The following is a 19,257-nucleotide window of genomic DNA, read 5'->3' on the forward strand; positions in this document are numbered from 1 at the left end:
GGTCGTTTGTGTACTTCAAAAATACAAGCTCAAAGTATGATACAATATACAAAACAACTTACACTTCTAGGATTGTTGTTACGAAATGAAAAATTGAAAAAATCAACTCAACCATGCAACGACAATGTGCCGTAACAAAGCGTGGCAGAATACATCTAATAAGAAATAAAAAGTCACAGGAGGGTTGTGTCCAAGACACGACCGCATAGTTGACGTAGGATTCCGTTAGGCTATCTGCTGCATGCTAATTTGGGTATGTTTGAAGAATTACATTGTTAAACTCTTCGATAATGATTTGGGTCTGTTTTGTCTGGTCGTAATCATAATCGAACACAAGTTTTCTCACCAAAAAAAAAGAGTTACTTTAGTATGGAAAAAATATATTTGAATTGGAAAAGGTAATTTAATTTATAATTTTTTATTTTCTGACTGTTTATTCAACCCATTTCCTTTTCGCTTTAACCCTAACGGAACACAATGCTACATGCCTCAATGCGAATTTCAATTGGGCTAACAGCACCCAATACGATATGTAGAGCATATGTGAAATCACTTTTTCGAATACTCCTTCATTTTTCCAATTTTGCTCGTCGCATGAACTTTCCTCTGGGGAAAAAATCGTTTGATATTTCAAGTCAGGTTCACACAATAGCTACCATATACAATTTTACACTTACACTTGTGCTAAAAGTTTCACAATACATGATCGGTCATTGATAAGAAATTTCACGAAGCAACCAACATAAAAGTTCCAAATTTAAATTTTATTTCTATCAAGCATAAGTTTTATTCAGTTCATTGAAATATCATTCTTCAATCAACCCATCGAAAGATTCTTATTGGAACGAAAATAATAAAAAAACACTCGTTCATCACTCCCAACTTATTCGCCAGCACGTATGCAATCAGCAATGTCCACGCTATTTACAATTAGCACTATCCATTTGTGCGCGTCGTTAGTTAAACTATCGACCACGAGGGATTTCCCCCAGACACCTTGGATTTGAAATCTCTGTTAGGGAATACATGTCGGTGGGAGAAAAAGCTCGCTCTTCTTTCATGTATTTGCAATGCCAATTTCCCCCAGGCAGCTTGGTTTTGATGTCTCTGTTAGGGAACACATTTCGATGGGATCAAAAGCTCCCCCTACTTTCATGTGTTTGCAATGTCGATTTAGCTCAGGCAGCTTGGTTTTGATGTCTCTGTTAGGGACCCGCCGCATATGTCGTCAATTTTGACCAATCAGAAGTGGCTATTTCCGTTAGGATAGGGGTTGAAATTTTTCAATTGTTCGATAGTAAGTTTCATGACATATATTATTTTATTCAATGTAAAAAATTGTTATGAAGTGCCGAAATTGATTGACGCAAAAATCTCATCAATCCATCATGAAATGACTGAGCAATAAGCATTTGAATTTGGACAATTTTCACGGTGCGCTCGATTTTCGATTTTCAATTTATACCCCAATATGTTCCCGAAAGACGTAATCCTACGTCAAAAGGAGCGCATAAAGGAGAACAATATCTATCTCGGTCTGGACCGAGCATGCGGAAAGCTTATTTGTCTTTTGTTTCACTCGCTCGTATTATTCTTATATTGCTGTACCATGTATATTATACAAATGCTCACCAGTATTTGCGAGTCATGACATTTTCTGTTATGTTATGTTATGTTCTTCTTATTAATTTTGTTTCTTTCAAATTGTATTCTGAAAACAATCCTTCAACGGTTGCTGAGGAATGTGGCAGATTCAAAAATGTCGTAATAATATTTCCAATTTTGGAAAAAGACAACATTAATTTCATAACTTTTAATGATAAATTATCATCCCTAAAGAATGAAGCATCCTTGCGTTAGTTAATAAATTCAGTGAAATCCATGTTCCGAATCTCCCTAAGTTCATTATTGATATCTATTTGACTTTGACTTAGACTTCATAGGAGAATGAGAAATTAAATGGTTAAAGAAATTGAAAATGTGAAACCTTATCGAATTGGTATTGAATTCAGCTACGGCGTGTGCGGAATTTTATAAACTGACACATATACATTGAACTTACATAAACATTACTGACATAATTTTCTGATTGAACTGAATTTCAATGAAAAGAAGGCTAATTAGCAGATAGCGTAGATAGGTAGATTGCTTATAGCAGATAAATATTTATATACTTTAAAAATCATTGAACCCAACTATCATTTTGCCAGATACTGAAATTTCTGTATTATTGACTTCTAAATTCCTCTAAACTTAATTATAATTTAATTTTACTTCTCGTCCAATGTTGAGTTTTTATAATTCTGAACTCAAGAATTGTATTATTGGAACTTTTTTCTTTCATTATTATGGCACAAACATTTCTGCAGAAAGATAATCTTTCTCGAGTGAAATTCTGGTTCGGCCAAAAAGATAAAAAAATAGAGCCCGTGTCAAGAAAACGTAACAGCATGGGGAGAAAGTTGCAAGAATTTTTTTTTTCAAGCAAATTAGACTAGAAAAGTAAATATCATTGAGTCTGAATACCTAGGCTTGCAATATGTTGTACTTTGACGCCACTTTCTATTTGGAAACCATGCACGAATTTGTAAAAACTAAATAATCGATCGTAAAGTTTAAGTCCAATATGCTCAAAACCAATCCTAAGTTCACATAAACTCTCCCTAAGGGCATCCGCACCAATGCGTTACTATTCAGGGTTTCTAGTCGCGAGTTTTAGCCGTTGTCAATTTATGAACTCTTCGATTTGCGCACCCGTCGTTGCTATCGCGGTTGCTATAGTATCAGTTCTTTTTCGCACCGCAGGTTGCTAAATACGATTGCTATTACTAGAAGAAATGACAAGTGTCAGTTGATTCTCTTTTCGTCGCGTTCATTTTTTGATAGATTTTGCTCTGAAATATTATTTCGGAAGTGTATATATTACATTTATCTACCAAAAAATGAACGCGACGAAAGGAGAATTAACTGACACATGTCATTTCTTCTAGTAATAGGAATCGTATTTAGCAACCTGCGGTGCGAAAAAGAAGTGATACTATAGCAACCGTGATAGCAACGACGAGTTAATAAATTGGCAACGGCTAAAACTCGAGACTAGAAACCTTGAATAGTAACGCATTGGTGCGGATGCCCTAAGCAAACAAAAATCAGTATTACGTATTACGTATTTTATTATTTCGGACATCACTACAGAATGCATTGTTTTGTAATAACTCATAATAACTAGTAATAACTGTTTTGTGAAATGTTTGGTGGCGCGCCAATGGATTCATTCTTGCTCTCGCGATGACGAAATTTGTGTCGTCGTTTTGCCAATGTACTTTTCAAGACAAACTGAACCACATGCAATTTTGCATCAGTATCATTACTCCGATTACACGAAAGAAAAGAGTAACGGTTATCCGTTGGATGGGAACAAAATTGAAACTCGTTGGTTGCTGCCGCTGCTACCGCTACCGCTGATGATATTCGTGGTTACCAGTGTTTGGATTTCGATCAAAATCGAATGATACACAATGTGTCATGCAAGTAAACTCTCACGAACATATAACCAAATATGAGAGGATCATTCAGATACTTGTATGAATGTCAGTAATCACTTGTGTGATATTTAGTGATTAAACTAAGAGAGGAACGAAGACTGTCGATTGCATATCCGATCTGTATCAAACATCGCATACCATTTTCGAAGCCTGCATACAAGTTTGAACCGCATATTGTGCGATTCACATAGCACGTTACGGAGAAGAACGTCTACGTTCCGTCAACGTCTCCACCAATTCACACATGCAGTCAATGCTTCCACCAGCACCGTCACGTCAAATGCCAAACGAATGATTTATTTAATTTTACTCATGGTGTCGCCACCTACAACAATTTTAAATTGCAATGCCCTCTTTCAAATCAGCATGCCTAGAATCAGTTCTAAATTTTGAAAAATTCAATGTGAATCATTGAATTCAATTATTTAAAAGCTTAAACCCCGTAGTCCGACCCTTATGCAATAACAATAATACATAGAATAATTCTTTCAACTAATCGCGAATGATTTTCACTCCGAAATTTGGAGCTAAGAGATATGTTGGCATAAAAAGTACAGTTAGTTACTTATAAAGCGATATGCTGAGGCACCACTCAGTGTCGCATTGGAGTCGGTTTTGACCAGTAATTGGACATTTGCGACTGGTGGCGACTTTCAATGTGGGGCTATAATTTGGGCCCCGAACTCAATGTTTACAAAAATGTCCAACTAGAGGTAAAAATGTCTAATTAAACGTGTTGCATCACAGATCTGTTCAATTAGCCTTATGTCGATGTAGATGTAAATTACTGTATAACCAAATCAAAACAAAAGCCGAGACACAAAGCCCAGACAAAAACCAAACGAGCCGTCCGTCTCCGTCAATTATTCTTTTCTACAAACCCTGCCGGTCGTTTTCGTTGAACGTACCCACAATCCGTTTTGCCTGCCAAGATCGGGTCGATGAAATGTCAACAATCGACCTCAAATGCTGCCACCTTGCAATCGATTTATCGACCTTTCATATGCATTCATCGAACAACTTGACGCCACTTTTTTGCCAACATATGCAAGGCGTCGACCTGCATGTAACGCTGCTTCCAACACTGATCGTCTCTTGTTTGTATTGGTTTGTTATGAAACATGAAAAGGAAAAACATTGATCGATTTTAATCATTTTATTCAAAAAAACACAAAATGCATATAAAATATAAACAAGATATATAATGCAATCGGTGCATTCGGGTTGTCTGGATTGACGATTCGAATCCAGCTCCTTTTTCTCCTTGACACACATATGTGGCTGAGGAGGTTTCTTCAATGTGCGTGAAGCACGGGATCTCCGATGGGGAAAATTGCTCGAAATACTATCGATGGCCAGGTCCTGCTGCTGTTACTGATGATGCTGTTCCCCGGAATAGCACCCTGGACTTAAAGGATACTGCTGCGGGAAAGCTGATGCTGTTGGCTGGCGTGACAGAAGTGGAAATAAGCAATGTGGTGATGAGGGAAATCATCTTTCTCACTCGCCGATTGATTGAGTCGGATGTATTCATAGCTGAAACAAAATAAAATGATTAGTAAGTGAAAAGCAGAAATGAATTCCCTACTCACCAGTTGTATGATCCGGATAAAAATGCGAACTATTAAAATATCATGCGATTACGTTCGCTTACCTCGCCTATTTTCATTCTACTATACAACGGAATCAGTGCATTCGGGTTCCTTCGGGTGGTAATTCAGCTGAGCAAGTTGATAAATACCTCCTTGTCGTTGAGTTTTCGTGTCTGAAGAGGATTTTTGAATGTGCGCGAAGCACGGAACCTCTAATGGGGAAAGTTCTTCGCAATACCATACCATGGTCAAATTCTGCTGCTGCTGCTGTTGATGCTGTCCCCCGGCATTGCCAACAGGGGTTGAAGGTTACTGCTGCAGGAAAACGGATGTTGTTGGCTGCTGTGATAGAAGTGGAAATCCGCACTGATGGGAGAAATCATCTTTCTCACTTACCGATTGATGGAAGCAAACGAGTCGAATGTATTCATAGCTGATAAGACAAGATAAAATAATTAATAATTAAAAAGCCGAAATATATTTCATACTCACCAGTTGTATGATCCATTTGTTTTTGTTTGCGCTGACAGTTTAGCGGAGTGGAAAAAAGAACCACCAGTGATGCCATTTGGTTTGTTTAATTATTCAGTATTTTCGACTAACGAACTATCCGCGTTGACGATATTGGGTAATAGGCATGACAGTATGGATTTGCAGAAGGAATCAATACACTTTTAAAATGAAAATTATGAATGAACATGATTTTTCCTTAATCAAATTAGTACTCTATGTAAGTGAAAATCACCATTGCCTGCAAGTGGTGAAAAAACGTCATAAAAAAATATGTTTTGAGATAATTTTATATTATAATGACAAGTTTTTTTGAGAATATCTGAACGTCTATAGAAAATAATTCAAATTAGGGTCATGACAACGTACTTTAAGTAGAAAAAATTATGCCAAGAAAAAAATTTCATACAAATTTTAGCAAATATAAACTGATTCGGGCCGACTAATATGATAGAGAATAGTTTGCCTCATACAAACTAATGCCGTATCCAGATGTCGATACCTAATCGTCGTCATCGTGAATAGGTAACAGCGTTACGGTCGTTGTTAGGTCGATGTTTTTTTCGTCGATTTGATTGTGTGATTAAGGAAAAATCATGTTCATTCATAATTTTCATTTTAAAAGTGTATTCATTCCTTCTGCAAATCCATACTGTCATGCCTATTCCCCAATATCGCCAACGCGGATAGTTCGTTGAATAATTAAACAAACTAAATGGCATCACTGGTGGTTTTTTTTTCCACTCCGCTAAACTGTCATCTCAAACAAAAACAAATGGATCATACAACTGGTGAGTATGAAATATATTTCGGCTTTTTAATTATTAATTATTTTATCTTGTCTTATCAGCTATGAATACATTCGACTCGTTTGCTTCCATCAATCGGTAAGTGAGAAAGATGATTTCTCCCATCACCACAGTGCGGATTTCCACTTCTATCACAGCAGCCAACAACATCCGTTTTCCTGCAGCAGTAACCTCCAACCCCTGTTGGCAATGCCGGGGGACAGCATTAACAGCAGCAGCAGCAGAATTTGACCATGGTATGGTATTGCGAAGAACTTTCCCCATTAGAGGTTCCGTGCTTCGCGCACATTCAAAAATCCTCTTCAGACACGAAAACTCAACGACAAGGAGGTATTTATCAACTTGCTCAGCTGAACTACCACCCGGAGGAACCCGAATGCACTGATTCCGTTGTATAGTAGAATGAAAATAGGCGAGGTAAGCGAACGTAATCGCATGATATTTTAATGTTCGCATTTTTATCCGGATCATACAACTGGTGAGTAGGGAATTCATTTCTGCTTTTCACTTACTAATCATTTTATTTTGTTTCAGCTATAAATACATCCGACTCAATCAATCGGCGAATGAGAAAGATGATTTCCCTCATCACCACATTGCTTATTTCCACTTCTGTCACACCAGCCAACAGCATCAGCTTTCCCGCAGCAGTATCCTTTAAGTCCAGGGTGCTATTCCGGGGAACAGCATCAACAGCAACAGCAGCAGGACCTGGCCATCGATAGTATTTCGAGCAATTTTCCCCATCGGAGATCCCGTGCTTCACGCACATTGAAGAATCCTCCTCAGCCACATATCTGTGTCATCAAGGGCAAGGAGGTATTCATCAATGTACTCAGTCGGATTTGAATCGTCAATCCAGACAACCCGGATGCACCGATTCCATTATATACCTTATTTTTATTATTTTTTTTCAATAAAATGTTTAAATCGATCAATGTATTTCCTTTTCATTTTCAATAACAAACCAATGCAAACAAGCAGCAAGCAGTGCTGGAAGCAGCGCTGCAAGCAGGTCGACGCCTTGCATATGTTGGCGAAAAAGTGGCGTCAAGTTGTTCGATAAATGCATATGAAAGGTCGATAACTCGATTGCAAGGTGGCAGCATTTGAGGTCGATTGTTGACATTTCATCGACCCGATCTTGGCAGGCAAAACGGAATGTGGGTATGCTGACGGTTCGTTACGTTGCTAGTGTATGTGAATGTTTTCATGAGAATTGCATGGTAGAATCATTGACGTATCGTGACGTGACGGGACGTGAACGTGACGTGTATGTTGTATGTGAATCGCACTTATATCGTCCCATTTTACTATAGCGAAACCCATTGCACAGAAAAGTGCAAAGCAGTAAATGATACAAGAAAAATTACGTCATCATTCAGTCACCATTTGCGGAGAGCAGCGAATGGGAAAAGAGATAAAACGCGAGAGTTTTTGCTTCTCACTGGAGCGGTGTTGCTAGTAAAACTATGCGGTCTATATGAATATACATATTTCAAGGGATAGTGGCGTTAAAAATGGAAAATATAATCTGACTACCCTCCCTTAGCCTCTATCGAGCTAAATAATAATATAGTTTGCTACATTAGCTGAATATGAATCTTTCGCTTTGCGTGGTCCGTACGATCCTGCTGTTTCATGATGCATGGAGAGGTCGATATGCATATGTTAGAGGCAAAGAAGAAAATAAGCTTTCTGACCAAAAGCGTATATGATAGCTTTGCTTGCATGCTGGTATGCAATAAAGTGCGAGCCGATGCAGAGTTGTCTCGTTCTCTTTTGTGTCGTGATTTGCAACACATAACAACAAAAGAATACTGCTGGGGGAAATGTTTCCTGAAAGATCATATTTGAACGAACGAAAGCGATTTTTTCAATGAGTGGATCATTTGGCAAACACTGGTGGTTACGCTATGCTGGAACGAAGGTGTTAGCGTATGAGCTCTGCTTCGTGGTTAGAAAATGAATGATGTTTTCGAAATGCAACTTTTTATTTGATTTATTTGATTTGAGTGGCGGTACAGTCACAAGGGAAGTGGTTTATACCAGGGAAAGACATACAGCTGTACTTGAGTTGTACGTGTACCAGGGGTACGATTAAAACGTCAAATCCCTCATATTGCCAGTGTACCCAATATTGCTGCGGTTCACTGACATTTTGGTTCTATCAATTACTGTTGTTTATATCTCGGTCCGGTTATATAGTCGAATAGTGGCTAACTTTAAACTCCATGTTAAATGTGAACACCTCCATGTGAAACCGAAATATGAAAATCGCTCATGCAGCTAGAATAAAGCAGCGCATTTTTCGATTTCAATCCTCGTAAATGATATGTTGATAAACAAATGACGCCATATTGATTTTGATTTTGGGTAGCCTATATTCAATTGATGTCTAACCCCTGACGTGTACAGCGTTGTACAGGTACCATCGTACAATGACAGACATACTTTGGTTGTACATTGTATCGTATGAGTCATACGGTATGAGGCATGATGTCGACGCCAACCTCTCTCAGTTTCTATTCTGTTTTCGCATTTTCGCATGACATTGTCATGATAAATGGTTTGCTTGATCGTATGTCAAATTGACAATCAGAATTTTTTTCAATTTTCACCACATATTTCAATGAAAAAGGTTTTTATTTGACGTCTAAACTATCAAACACAACAAACAAGCTTCCAATCTGAAAAAAAAGTTTACCAAATGCTTTGATTTGGTTTGTTTATGCTACCCACCACCAACCGTCTATGGCGCTGCGCACAGTACAACTGTAGCCATTTACAGCGGTAAAACAGGTCGGTACAGGTACAACGATTGTACCGAGTTGCTTGCATGGTTTTAGCGCTGTGCATGGTGACAGACATACAATTTTCGAAGTACAACGCAAGTACAGTTGTATGTCTGTCATAAGTATTACGTTTCAATGTTTTGCTTGTATTCAAATTATAATCCACAGTTACACTGGTTGAACCATTTGAGGAGCACAAATAGGACCATTCAAAACGAGGCACATAGCGCGTTTGGATAATGCTTGACATTTCCCAATTATTAAATTGTTTTTCTTAAGAACAAAATAGATTTTATTCATTGGGATAGAAAGATTTTCTATCAATTGAAGCTTCGTTTGCAAGTTTAGGGGAGCGTCAACGAATAGATGATTTTCAATCGGAATGAACGTTTTCAAAATTAAAATTATGAATGAAAATTTGCTTTTCCATATCAAATTAGTAATCTATTTAAATTAAAAACACTTTTGTTTGCAGATGGGATACTAAAGATACTAAAATTGTTTATGAAACAACTTTATATTATAATGGAAAAAATCAGTAACAATGTTGGAATTGTATAGCCATATGATTAAATGAAAGTCAGAAATACTTGTCTCAAGTAATTTTTTCATTCAAATTTCAAAATTTGAAAACCGGCTTCGTTTCTTCTAAGCTGATAGAGATTACACTAACGAGTTTGGGACCCAAATTATGGCCCTCATTTGATGTCGCCACCAGACGTCGACACTATTTTTCTGTCAATTACCAATTTACCACCATCTGACATATCGTGAAGTCGATGATGAACTTTTACAGCAGAGGGATAGTGAGATAGGGGGTGACGGTAGGTAGAGTGAGATAGCGATAATCGTGCCATACACCTGCAAGAGACAATTTGACGTGACGGTGGCAGTGATGTTGTATGTGTCAAGACGCTAGAAGTATATCCTAAGGTGAGGCCGTTTCGTCACTAAATTGGTTAGGGGAGCGGTATATGAAAACAGTACGGAAGAAAACAGAAGGGGAAATGTTTGCTTGAAGCGTGAAAGAGACAGACTGATCACAAGCGAGATTGGGCACTAATGTGTTCCGGATCACCGAGGGAAATCCGAGGGAAACTTCTATATGATACTTAATCCAATTCTTCGGAGTATAATAAAAAAGCGTGTGACTTGTTTGGGAGTCGAAGTCGGAAACAAAGTTTATTTAAACCAACTACTCTGACAGCAGTATGTTTATCTCGCTGAATGCTGAATACACGTATAAATGAAATTATCTAAAGTGTCTATACAATATACTCATTTGATAGGTGTTCGAATACACTCTAAAATTCAACTAATCTAAATTGACTAAATTGACTAAATTGACTCAATATACAATAGGCACAAGCGTATTGTGTTTTGTTTACAAACAAAACACAGTAGACTTCCAATATGACTGAAGAGTGCTTTTAGCAAGTTGGCCCACCTTAAACATACTTCTAGGTGCTTTGGTATGTGTCAAGGCGCCTAGAGTATATTCTAAGTTGAGGCCGTTTCCTCACTAAGTAGGTTAGAGGAGCGGTATATGAAAACAGTATGGAAGCAAGCAGAAAGGGAATTACTTGCTTGAAGTGTGAAAGAGACAGACTGATCACGAGCGAGCTTGGGCACAGGCGTATTGTGTTTTGTTTACAAACAAAACACAGTAGACTTCCAAGATGGCTGCAGAGTGGTTTTAGCATATAGGCCCACCTTAGGATATACTTCTAAACGTCTTGGTATGTGTATCACATTTAAAAAAAAACTGGCACCATCCAGCAAAACTGGAAAGTTGGCAACATTGCTACCATATGACATAATGAATTGAAAAAATCAACAAACACTTCGCCGTGTTATGTTTCGCTTCCCAGTGGTGTAACAATTCGATGCAAATCTTTACTAATGCATCCAATTCGCCCAATAACTTAAGAACTAATTACGTGAAAACAAAAGTTGTAAATAATAGTTGTTACAGTTCAGTGTGATATGCTCATGCTAAGCTTAGGCCGGCTTACGCCTCGTTATGGTGTTCAAAATTTACTCAAGTTTCAGAGAACCCCACCGGCATCGGTTCGGCTGTTGGGTAATCAAAGCTCGGAAGCGGCTAGACGGCATAAAATCAGAACCACCATCTATTACGCGGCAGCGGTCGGTGTTATGACCGTTGGACTGAGCTACGCCGCTGTACCGCTCTACCGGATGTTTTGCCAAGCATACAGTTACGGTGGCACAACCGCACAGGGACACGATTCCGAAAAAGTAGAGAAAATGAAACGCGTACAGGATCGGGTGATAAAGATAAGGTTCAATGCAGACATCGGTGCATCGATGCGGTGGAACTTCAAACCCCAGCAGCCGGAAATTAAGGTGCTCTTCAGATAATTGTTAGAACTGTCCCAATAATTTTATTCCGTTGAAGGTTGTTCCAGGCGAGACAGCATTAGCATTCTACACAGCACGAAATCCCACGGATCATCCTGTAATTGGAATAAGCACGTACAACGTGATTCCTTTCGAAGCCGGTGCGTATTTCAACAAAATCCAGTGTTTTTGCTTCGAGGAACAACAGCTCAATCCACATGAAGAGGTACCAGCAATAGGTGTTTTATCATCGGTTTCGCAAAAATTACTTTCATTATTTGTAGGTTGACATGCCGGTCTTTTTCTATATTGACCCCGAAATTATGGACGATCCTAAGCTGGAACTAGTCGATTCGATAACGTTATCGTACACATTTTTCGAAGCAAGAGATGGGCTAAATTTGCAAATGCCCGTCTATGCGACGAAACATGCCGGTACATAAAGCAATATTGTTTTAGCAAAGTGAAACGTTGCGTAGTTTTATTAGAACAGAGAAGGCCTATAGAGCAGCTATACTCAACCTGCGGCACACCGGGCTTTCATGAATTTTTACTTTTAACTATTATGATTATCGTACTCATGAAACAAATTGAGATCGACATGGATGTCCGCATTTAACGAGGATAAGGAATGGAGGCGACCCAAGCCGCCAAAATGACGCGACCCGCCGACCCGCCGACCCGCCGGCAGGAGCGGCAAACCTCGCACGCAAACCTGGGATCTACTGATTGCCCGATTAGTTTGAAACATAGGATACGATCCTTTAGCAATATCCGACCGAGCGTCGGACGGCATACGTTTGCCCGGGGTGATACGTTTGCCAGGTTAATTTTTGTTTTGAAATACAATACCGCGCCACAATATTTCTAGCCTACTACACTTTTTCTGAGTAGTTTATTCAGTTGCAGTTGTTTTCTGTAGCGTTTTATTCTGGGAACCGTCGATATTTGAATACGATATTTGTTTTTTAAAAGGCAAACTACTCTCTATCAGGTTAGCCGATTCGAAAGCAGTTTTAAATTGCTAAAACTTGAATGATTTTTTTTATTTAATTGAAACACATTGTCCTGATCCTAACTAAACCTATGTTTGATCTACTACTTCTCATATAGGGTATTTTGAATCCAGCTCCATTGCTTGTGCTAGCGGGTGCATATTAGATGAGATTTCATCTGGCAACCAATCAGCCGATAACGATTATTGTGCGATTCACATAGAACGTTACGGAAAAGAACGTCCACGCTCCGTCACGATCTCCACCAAATCACATATGTAGTCCAGCATCTTCACGTCAGATGTCAAACGTATGATTTATTTAATTCTTTCCCGTACAACATCGAGTCTCACTCGTGGTGTACTTGCATAACATAGGGCGCTAGAACGCTCAGCAGAGTAGTAAAATACTTTGATATGTGACGTTTTAAATAATACGGGAAGGGGTTGTGGAAGACGGAATCGACGGGAACTGTTTACAGCGTGTATTTTCTCTCTCTCTTCGTAAGAACCAAGAACGTTTCTTCTCTACACTGGGTTGCATCATAAATTACCGTAGACCAGCTTGGCAGTAGAACATTTAAGGTCCTCGCGATGGGCACTTCTCAGACCCAACAGAACCAAAGGCAATTCTTCGCTCCACGTTTTGCTCTTCTTGCACATCAAAGCTGCTTTCAACGTACGGTGAAACCGTTCCACCATACCGTTAGTCTGCGGGTGGTATGCAGTCGTGCGTATGTGGTGTGATCCAAGTATGTGCACCAGCTCGCGGAACAACTCCGACTCAAGTTGGCGCCAACCACAGTAGGAGCCATCATATCTGGTAACTATATTGCTTCCGGCCACCGCGTGAAGCAATCTTTTACGGTAAGCAAGTATCGGTTTTCGTTTGCAGGTGGCAGTGGACCGACCAAGTCGATATGGATGTGTCGGAATCCTGATTTCGGCGGGTCAAAGGCAGCAAACGAAAGGCAGTGCGACTGTATGGCGGTTCACCTTCGACGATTGACAGTCCACGCATGCTCGAACGAACCGATTTATGTCGCGGTTCATGGAAGCCCAGACGAACCTTTCGGAGATGAGTTTACGAGTTGCTTTAGTTCGAGGATGAGCTATGCCGTGAAAATGCTGCATCACGGTCATGCGATGTTTTTCTGGAACGAAAGGACGAAGACGATTTTGAAACGAAACATCGCAATACACAGGTCTAGAGACATTCGGAATGTGGACTGATTCGATCTTGAGCGACGATGACGTCATCAAACTCTCCAACTTCTCGTCGTCGGGCTGATCCTCAGCTATTTTGGAGAGATTGATGGCTTCCACAGCTTCCACTCTGGACAGCGCGTCGGCCACAATGTTCGTTTTACCTTTGATGTGACGAATGGCGACAGTGAACTGAGATATGTATCGCAGGTATCGCTCCTCATGAGGAAGTCTGCTTGCAGAATTTGTAGTCATCGCGTATGTAAGGGGCTTATGGTCGGTTAAAATGACAAATTTTCGACCTTCCAATAAGTAACGAAAGTGCTTCACCGCCATTCTCATGGCAGTAAGTTCTCGACCGAAAGTTGAGTAGTTTTTTTGTGAGTCTGAGAACTTCTCAGAGTAGAATCCGAGTGGTTGCCAGTAAGTACCAGAACGCTGCTGTAATACTGCGCCGGCTGCGATACTCGAAGCGTCAATCATCAACGCTAACTCCTTGGTTGAGTCGGGATAATGTAGCAGAGCAGACTCAGCGAGTGACTGTTTGTTTGTTTCTTTGTTTTTAAGAGGCTTTAAACTTTGCAGTTCATTCGCCTCCAGAAAGTGACTGTTTGCAACGGTCGAAGGCTGACAACGACGAATCGTCCCACTGAAGCTTTCTGCTATTGTTCTTACGGTTTCCGGGAATCAGTCGACGCAAGTCCAACTGCACTTCCACCGCTTTAGGAATGAACCGTTTGTAAACATTGACTAACGCCAAGAATCTGCGGGGTTCCTTGACTGTTGTAGGGCGTTCGAATTCGGAGACAGCTTGTATCCTCGATGGAAGCGGCTTGATACCTTCACGGTTCACCAGGTAACCAAGAAATTCAACTTCAGTTTGTGCGAATTTACATTTGGAGACGTTGATAACCAAGCCATTTTGTTTGGGTCTCTCAAACACCACTCGCACGTGTTCTTCGTGTTCCGCTAGAGACTTCGACGCAATGCAAATGTCGTCAATAAACACCGCCACAAAGTCGAAATCACCCAGTATCTTGTGCATAAAGCGTTGAAATATTTGGCTGGCGTTGCACAAACCGAACTGCATCCTGATGAATTCGTAGAGGCCAAAGGGCGTTAACACCGCAGTTTTTGGGATATCGGCTTCCTCGACCGGAATCTGGTGGTAAACTCTCTCTAAGTCTAAGGTAGTGAAAACGTTCTTACTTGGCAACACAGTAGAGTAGACTGGTCCAGCTGCTAGATGATGGTCGAAAGATATCGAGCTCGGACATCAGCGCGAACTCCGCCTTGGCAGCTTGCAGCTTATCCGGATGCATTCTTCTCATTTTCGATGCCACAGGTGGTCCTTTGGTGACGATGTGGGCGTTACATCATGCTGCGTCGCTGCTTGCATTGTAGCCGGAAGTGTTCTCTCGGTACTCCATGAGGAGCTCGTGGAACGGATTATTTAAGCTGACAGCGGTAATGGAATGAACGTGTGTTATCATCACATCACCAGAAGATCGGAGATTCGTTTTGACATCGATCAGATTGCTGTTCTTCATATCGACGAGGAGCCCGAAGTGAGCTAAAAAACCAGCGTCGATTATCGCGTGGTTGACGTCCGAAACCAGGAAGTTCCACGTAAACCGTCGTCTGAGTCCGAGATCCGTGGTGATATACTTTGTCGAAAACGTTCTTATTTCGGAGCCGTTCGCCGCATGTAGCACGAACGGAATCGGTCCCAGAAGATTCTCTTGTCTTGTCGCAGGTACAATCGAAACATCAGAACCGGTGTCGATTAGGAAACGCAGGCCACTTGTTTTGTCGAACATCTTTAATCGTCGGCTTGAAAAAACTCCACCCACCTCAACTGAATCAGGTGGGTTGAGATTTAGTTTTTTGAACTGTTGTACTGGCACGGTTCCTTGCAGCGCTGAGCTTGCTGGCCGTACTTCCGATGTTACCAACACATTTCATCTGCTCCTCGCGTCCGAGATGCAGAGCAACTGCGACAACGGTTTCGATCGACCGGAGCACCAATTTTGAAATGACGAAATTCTGCCGAAAGAACCTCGAGCAGCTCCTTCATGTGTTCCAGTTCGTTTGCCGCAGGAGAGGATAACACTGTCGCCGACTGCGGGGTCTCCACCATCTTGTCGGCCATTTCGCCAATTTGGCTTAGGTACCGTCACTAATTGTTAAAATTGGTCGAATGTGTGACGGCATCCGCGAACAATATCTTCAGTAAATTGTCGTTGACGTTGAGACCCGTTGCCAGCTCGTGCATCTTGGCCAACAGATGTGTGGGACGCATGTCGCCGGGATCGAACGATCCAAGGAGCCGTTCCAGCCGGGACTCGGGTGAGAGGGCGAAGCGTGCAATCAAAAGTTCCTTCACTGTTTTATATTTATCTTGAGCAGGAGGAGTCGATACCAAGTCAGCGATGTGGCTGATAACTGACTGATCCACCTTCGCCACAATGTGGTAAAACTTAGTTTCATCCTTCGTGATGTTTGCGAGGTCGAACTGCGCTCCCGCCTGCGCTAACCACATCTCCGGGTCCGATTTCCAGAATTCTGGAAGTTTCACTGAAACTGGCGGCTGCGCGTGCTTCTTGATTTCCATCTGTAGACATGTTGAATTGAGGTTAGAGCCGAACGAGAAAACTCGACCGTTTTGCCACGCACAAACAGGAATTTATTTCCGGATACCGCGAAATCACGTCGGGGTCACCACTGTGGAGGACGGAAGCGACGGGAAGCGATAAGACGGATTTTACTGCAATAAAAATAACTTTATTCTCTCGAACGGTTTACAGCGTGTATTTTCTCTCTCTTCGCAAGAGCCAACTGACCTACACTCTCCCTGTGACGTTTCTTCTCTACACTGGGGTGCATCACAAATTACACCCCATAGGGTTAATGTTATTCATGATGTCGCCACCTTCAACAGTTTTAAATTGCAATGCCCTCTTTCGAATGCACATGTCTAGAACAAGTTCTGAATTTTAAAAATCCTATGAAAATCAATGAATTATATTATCAAATGTTGAAACCCCGTAGTTCCGACCCTTATTCAACAATAATAATATATAGACTATTTGTCTCAGCTAGTCGCGAATGATATGGGAGATATGTTGGGATAAAAAATACAACCAAAATCAAAACAAAAGCCGAGACACAAAACCCAGACAAAAACCCAACGAATCGTCCCTCTCCGTCAGTCAGGTATGGTCGGGTCGTCCCTCAAAATCGCATCGAAATTCGTTCAACAACACTCATCCACGGATAAAACTCACCCTTCTATTCTCCGTTTATGCCTCACTTTATTTGAGACAGAAAACATTCATCTTCGCAAAGTTCATTCTCGATTAGAACGGAAAACTCGTCTCGATTCCGCTCATCGAACCTCAGAGAATTTTGCCTCATTTGTCTCTCGGAATGACGATAGATGGTGATAGAATCAAATTGGAAACTTTTGCTTGAGCCAGCGAATGTCTCTGTCAAATCATTCGTTTTTCACTCAAATAGCAATCATTGAGCCTCGTTCGCGGCAGTAAAATATAGGCTAAAACGAGTTGCTTCCTCTGCACTATTGCTATGACATTTTTGACGTAGAACTACGTCTTTCAGGAAGGGTACCAAATCAGAAAACAGGTCATGTATTTATAAAATAAAGTTAACGTTAATAACTATTCTCACTGTGAACGAATTCGCATACCAATCGAATCGGAAATTCTCTAAGATTTGTTTGATATGCTATACATTACAATTAGCTAATCTCTAAATGGTTTAAATTCATGAAAACTGGAAGAACTTCCTTTTCCACAAACATTTGTTCTGTCGATTTGTGTGCTAACCCTACCCGTATTTCGAATGATTATAACTCGAACATTTCTTAACAGATCGGAAAGATGTTTGCATCAATTGACAGGAAATATTTCTACGCGTCTATCACAATTAATAAAGTATTATTTTTCATTAGATCAACAATTGAATAACTGAAAAATGTCAAGCGTTATCTAAACGCCCTAACTGCCAAGTTTTGATTGGCCCGAATTACGGTTTCCCCAACACAAACTTAAAAATCGATGTACCTGTAGAAATCCGCTCTTCAAATATACATGCAAGTCGGGGGCATTTTTGTTCCCATCGAGCTGTGTTTACCTAACACGGACTTCAAAATCAATGTGCCTGGGTGAATCCGCTTTGTCAAAATATGCAAGTGTTGAGTACTTTTGTACTCGCTTGTAGTTGTGCGGACCGGAATATGTTTCCCTAAAACGTACTTTTAAACTGAGAAGCCTGGGGAAATGGTAATTTCAAATAATGGAGGTGAATGAGCTTTCACGGTTCGAGAACTACGTAAACATGAGATGTGCAATAACTTCAAAGGGAAATGTAAAATACAATGATCGTTTGACAATTCACATATTTTGGTAGTCCTAGGCGTCATATCAAACGTAAAAGGACGTCCATCAAATTTATTTGTAGGGGAGTCTCCGTAGCCACATTGGTTGCGTGTTCGCTTAGTAAGCGATCGATCGTGAGTTCAAAACTCAGGGTCCTCATTGACCATCTTTGTGTTGTTACAAAATAACTACGTCTACGCAACAATCATCAGCGATGGAGATCGATCCACGGTCGAAACAAGATCGATTCATCCATGTAACTGCTCTGCTCTGCAAGACACATCGGGCTGCTGTTCTATAAATAACTCAACAATGATCAATCAACTGTCTCCGCTGTCCGGTCTAACTGGATAATGGAAGAACAGAAGGAAAACTCTTACGCCTAAATGGCTAGAAGGGAATACTCTAACGCCGAAAAATGGCAACTGTGTAATGTGCTTATTATAGGTATGATAAACATGTGACATGTACACGATTAAAATTCGGCTCTGTTACAGCTAAAATGCTAATTAACCTAAAATAAACAAAAAGGGATAAAACAATTATAGGACGTTTTGTTCAAGACACGACCGCATTGTTGACGTAGAATTACGTTGGGGTTTAATTCAAGTCGCTTGTTTATAACTGCGGATATTATTTTATAACGCAACGAAAATTTTGAAATAACCATTCTACCTAGTTTGGTTGCCCTGAAATGTTTTGTTTCATTTGAATACAGAACGATACTGAAAATTTGCCTTCCTTCCTCGCCGTCCAGCTCGCCAAGCAACGATGTTGTTTAGTCGATTTCCTCACGAAGAATGAAAATTTGCCTCAGCGAGATCCACTGTCTATACTCTAGGCAAATATTCTTCTTCGTTCTTCTTCTTTTCCTTTGTTCACGGAGACTTTACATCTTACGATTTCCCCTTTTTCCTCGTCGATAAGTTGCTCGTTATTGACAGCTCTGTTCGGGAAAGCACACAAATGAACAGAACAAATGTATGAGGAAATGGGAATGCTTCCAATTTTCATTAATTTAAACCATATACAGACCATGGGATTA

At 40.4% G+C, this 19,257-nt stretch overlaps 2 protein-coding genes and 2 long non-coding RNA genes across 4 annotated transcripts; 2 read left to right on the forward strand and 2 right to left on the reverse strand.

Moving 5' to 3' along the window:
* Positions 1-4,686: 4,686 nt before the first annotated feature.
* LOC129771604 (uncharacterized) lies at positions 4,687-5,666 on the reverse strand. Its single transcript, XR_008742421.1, has 3 exons — positions 5,630-5,666; positions 5,138-5,570; positions 4,687-5,081 (listed from the first exon to the last, which is right to left on the reverse strand). It is a non-coding gene; the product is annotated as an uncharacterized LOC129771604 (long non-coding RNA).
* A 681-nt stretch (positions 5,667-6,347) lies between these two features.
* Positions 6,348-7,363, forward strand: LOC129771605 (uncharacterized). Its single transcript, XR_008742422.1, has 3 exons — positions 6,348-6,438; positions 6,498-6,934; positions 6,991-7,363. It is a non-coding gene; the product is annotated as an uncharacterized LOC129771605 (long non-coding RNA).
* A 3,711-nt stretch (positions 7,364-11,074) lies between these two features.
* Positions 11,075-12,081, forward strand: LOC129771603 (cytochrome c oxidase assembly protein ctaG). Its single transcript, XM_055775401.1, has 3 exons — positions 11,075-11,618; positions 11,671-11,838; positions 11,897-12,081. Exons 1-3 carry the CDS (start codon positions 11,238-11,240, stop codon positions 12,053-12,055), a joined length of 708 nt encoding a protein of 235 aa, XP_055631376.1. The 5' UTR covers positions 11,075-11,237; the 3' UTR covers positions 12,056-12,081.
* Positions 12,082-15,991: 3,910 nt separating this feature from the next.
* On the reverse strand, positions 15,992-16,426 carry LOC129766043 (uncharacterized). The gene has a single exon (XM_055766496.1). The coding sequence runs from the start codon at positions 16,424-16,426 to the stop codon at positions 15,992-15,994; it is 435 nt and encodes a 144-aa protein (XP_055622471.1).
* Between the last annotated feature and the right edge of the window lie 2,831 nt (positions 16,427-19,257).

The sequence above is a fragment of the Toxorhynchites rutilus genome, chromosome 2 (genome assembly GCF_029784135.1).
Source record: "Toxorhynchites rutilus septentrionalis strain SRP chromosome 2, ASM2978413v1, whole genome shotgun sequence".
Taxonomy (NCBI): domain Eukaryota; kingdom Metazoa; phylum Arthropoda; class Insecta; order Diptera; family Culicidae; genus Toxorhynchites; species Toxorhynchites rutilus.

Coding starts and splice junctions, on each gene's coding strand:
- LOC129771603 (XM_055775401.1), top strand. CDS start 11,238: ATGCTCATGCTAAGCTTAGGCCGGCTTACGCCTCGTTATGGTGTTCAA. Junction 11,619..11,670: donor CCCAGCAGCCGGAAATTAAG/GTGCTCTTCAGA, acceptor ATTCCGTTGAAG/GTTGTTCCAGGCGAGACAGC. Junction 11,839..11,896: donor AGCTCAATCCACATGAAGAG/GTACCAGCAATA, acceptor CATTATTTGTAG/GTTGACATGCCGGTCTTTTT.
- LOC129766043 (XM_055766496.1), bottom strand. CDS start 16,426: ATGGAAATCAAGAAGCACGCGCAGCCGCCAGTTTCAGTGAAACTTCCA.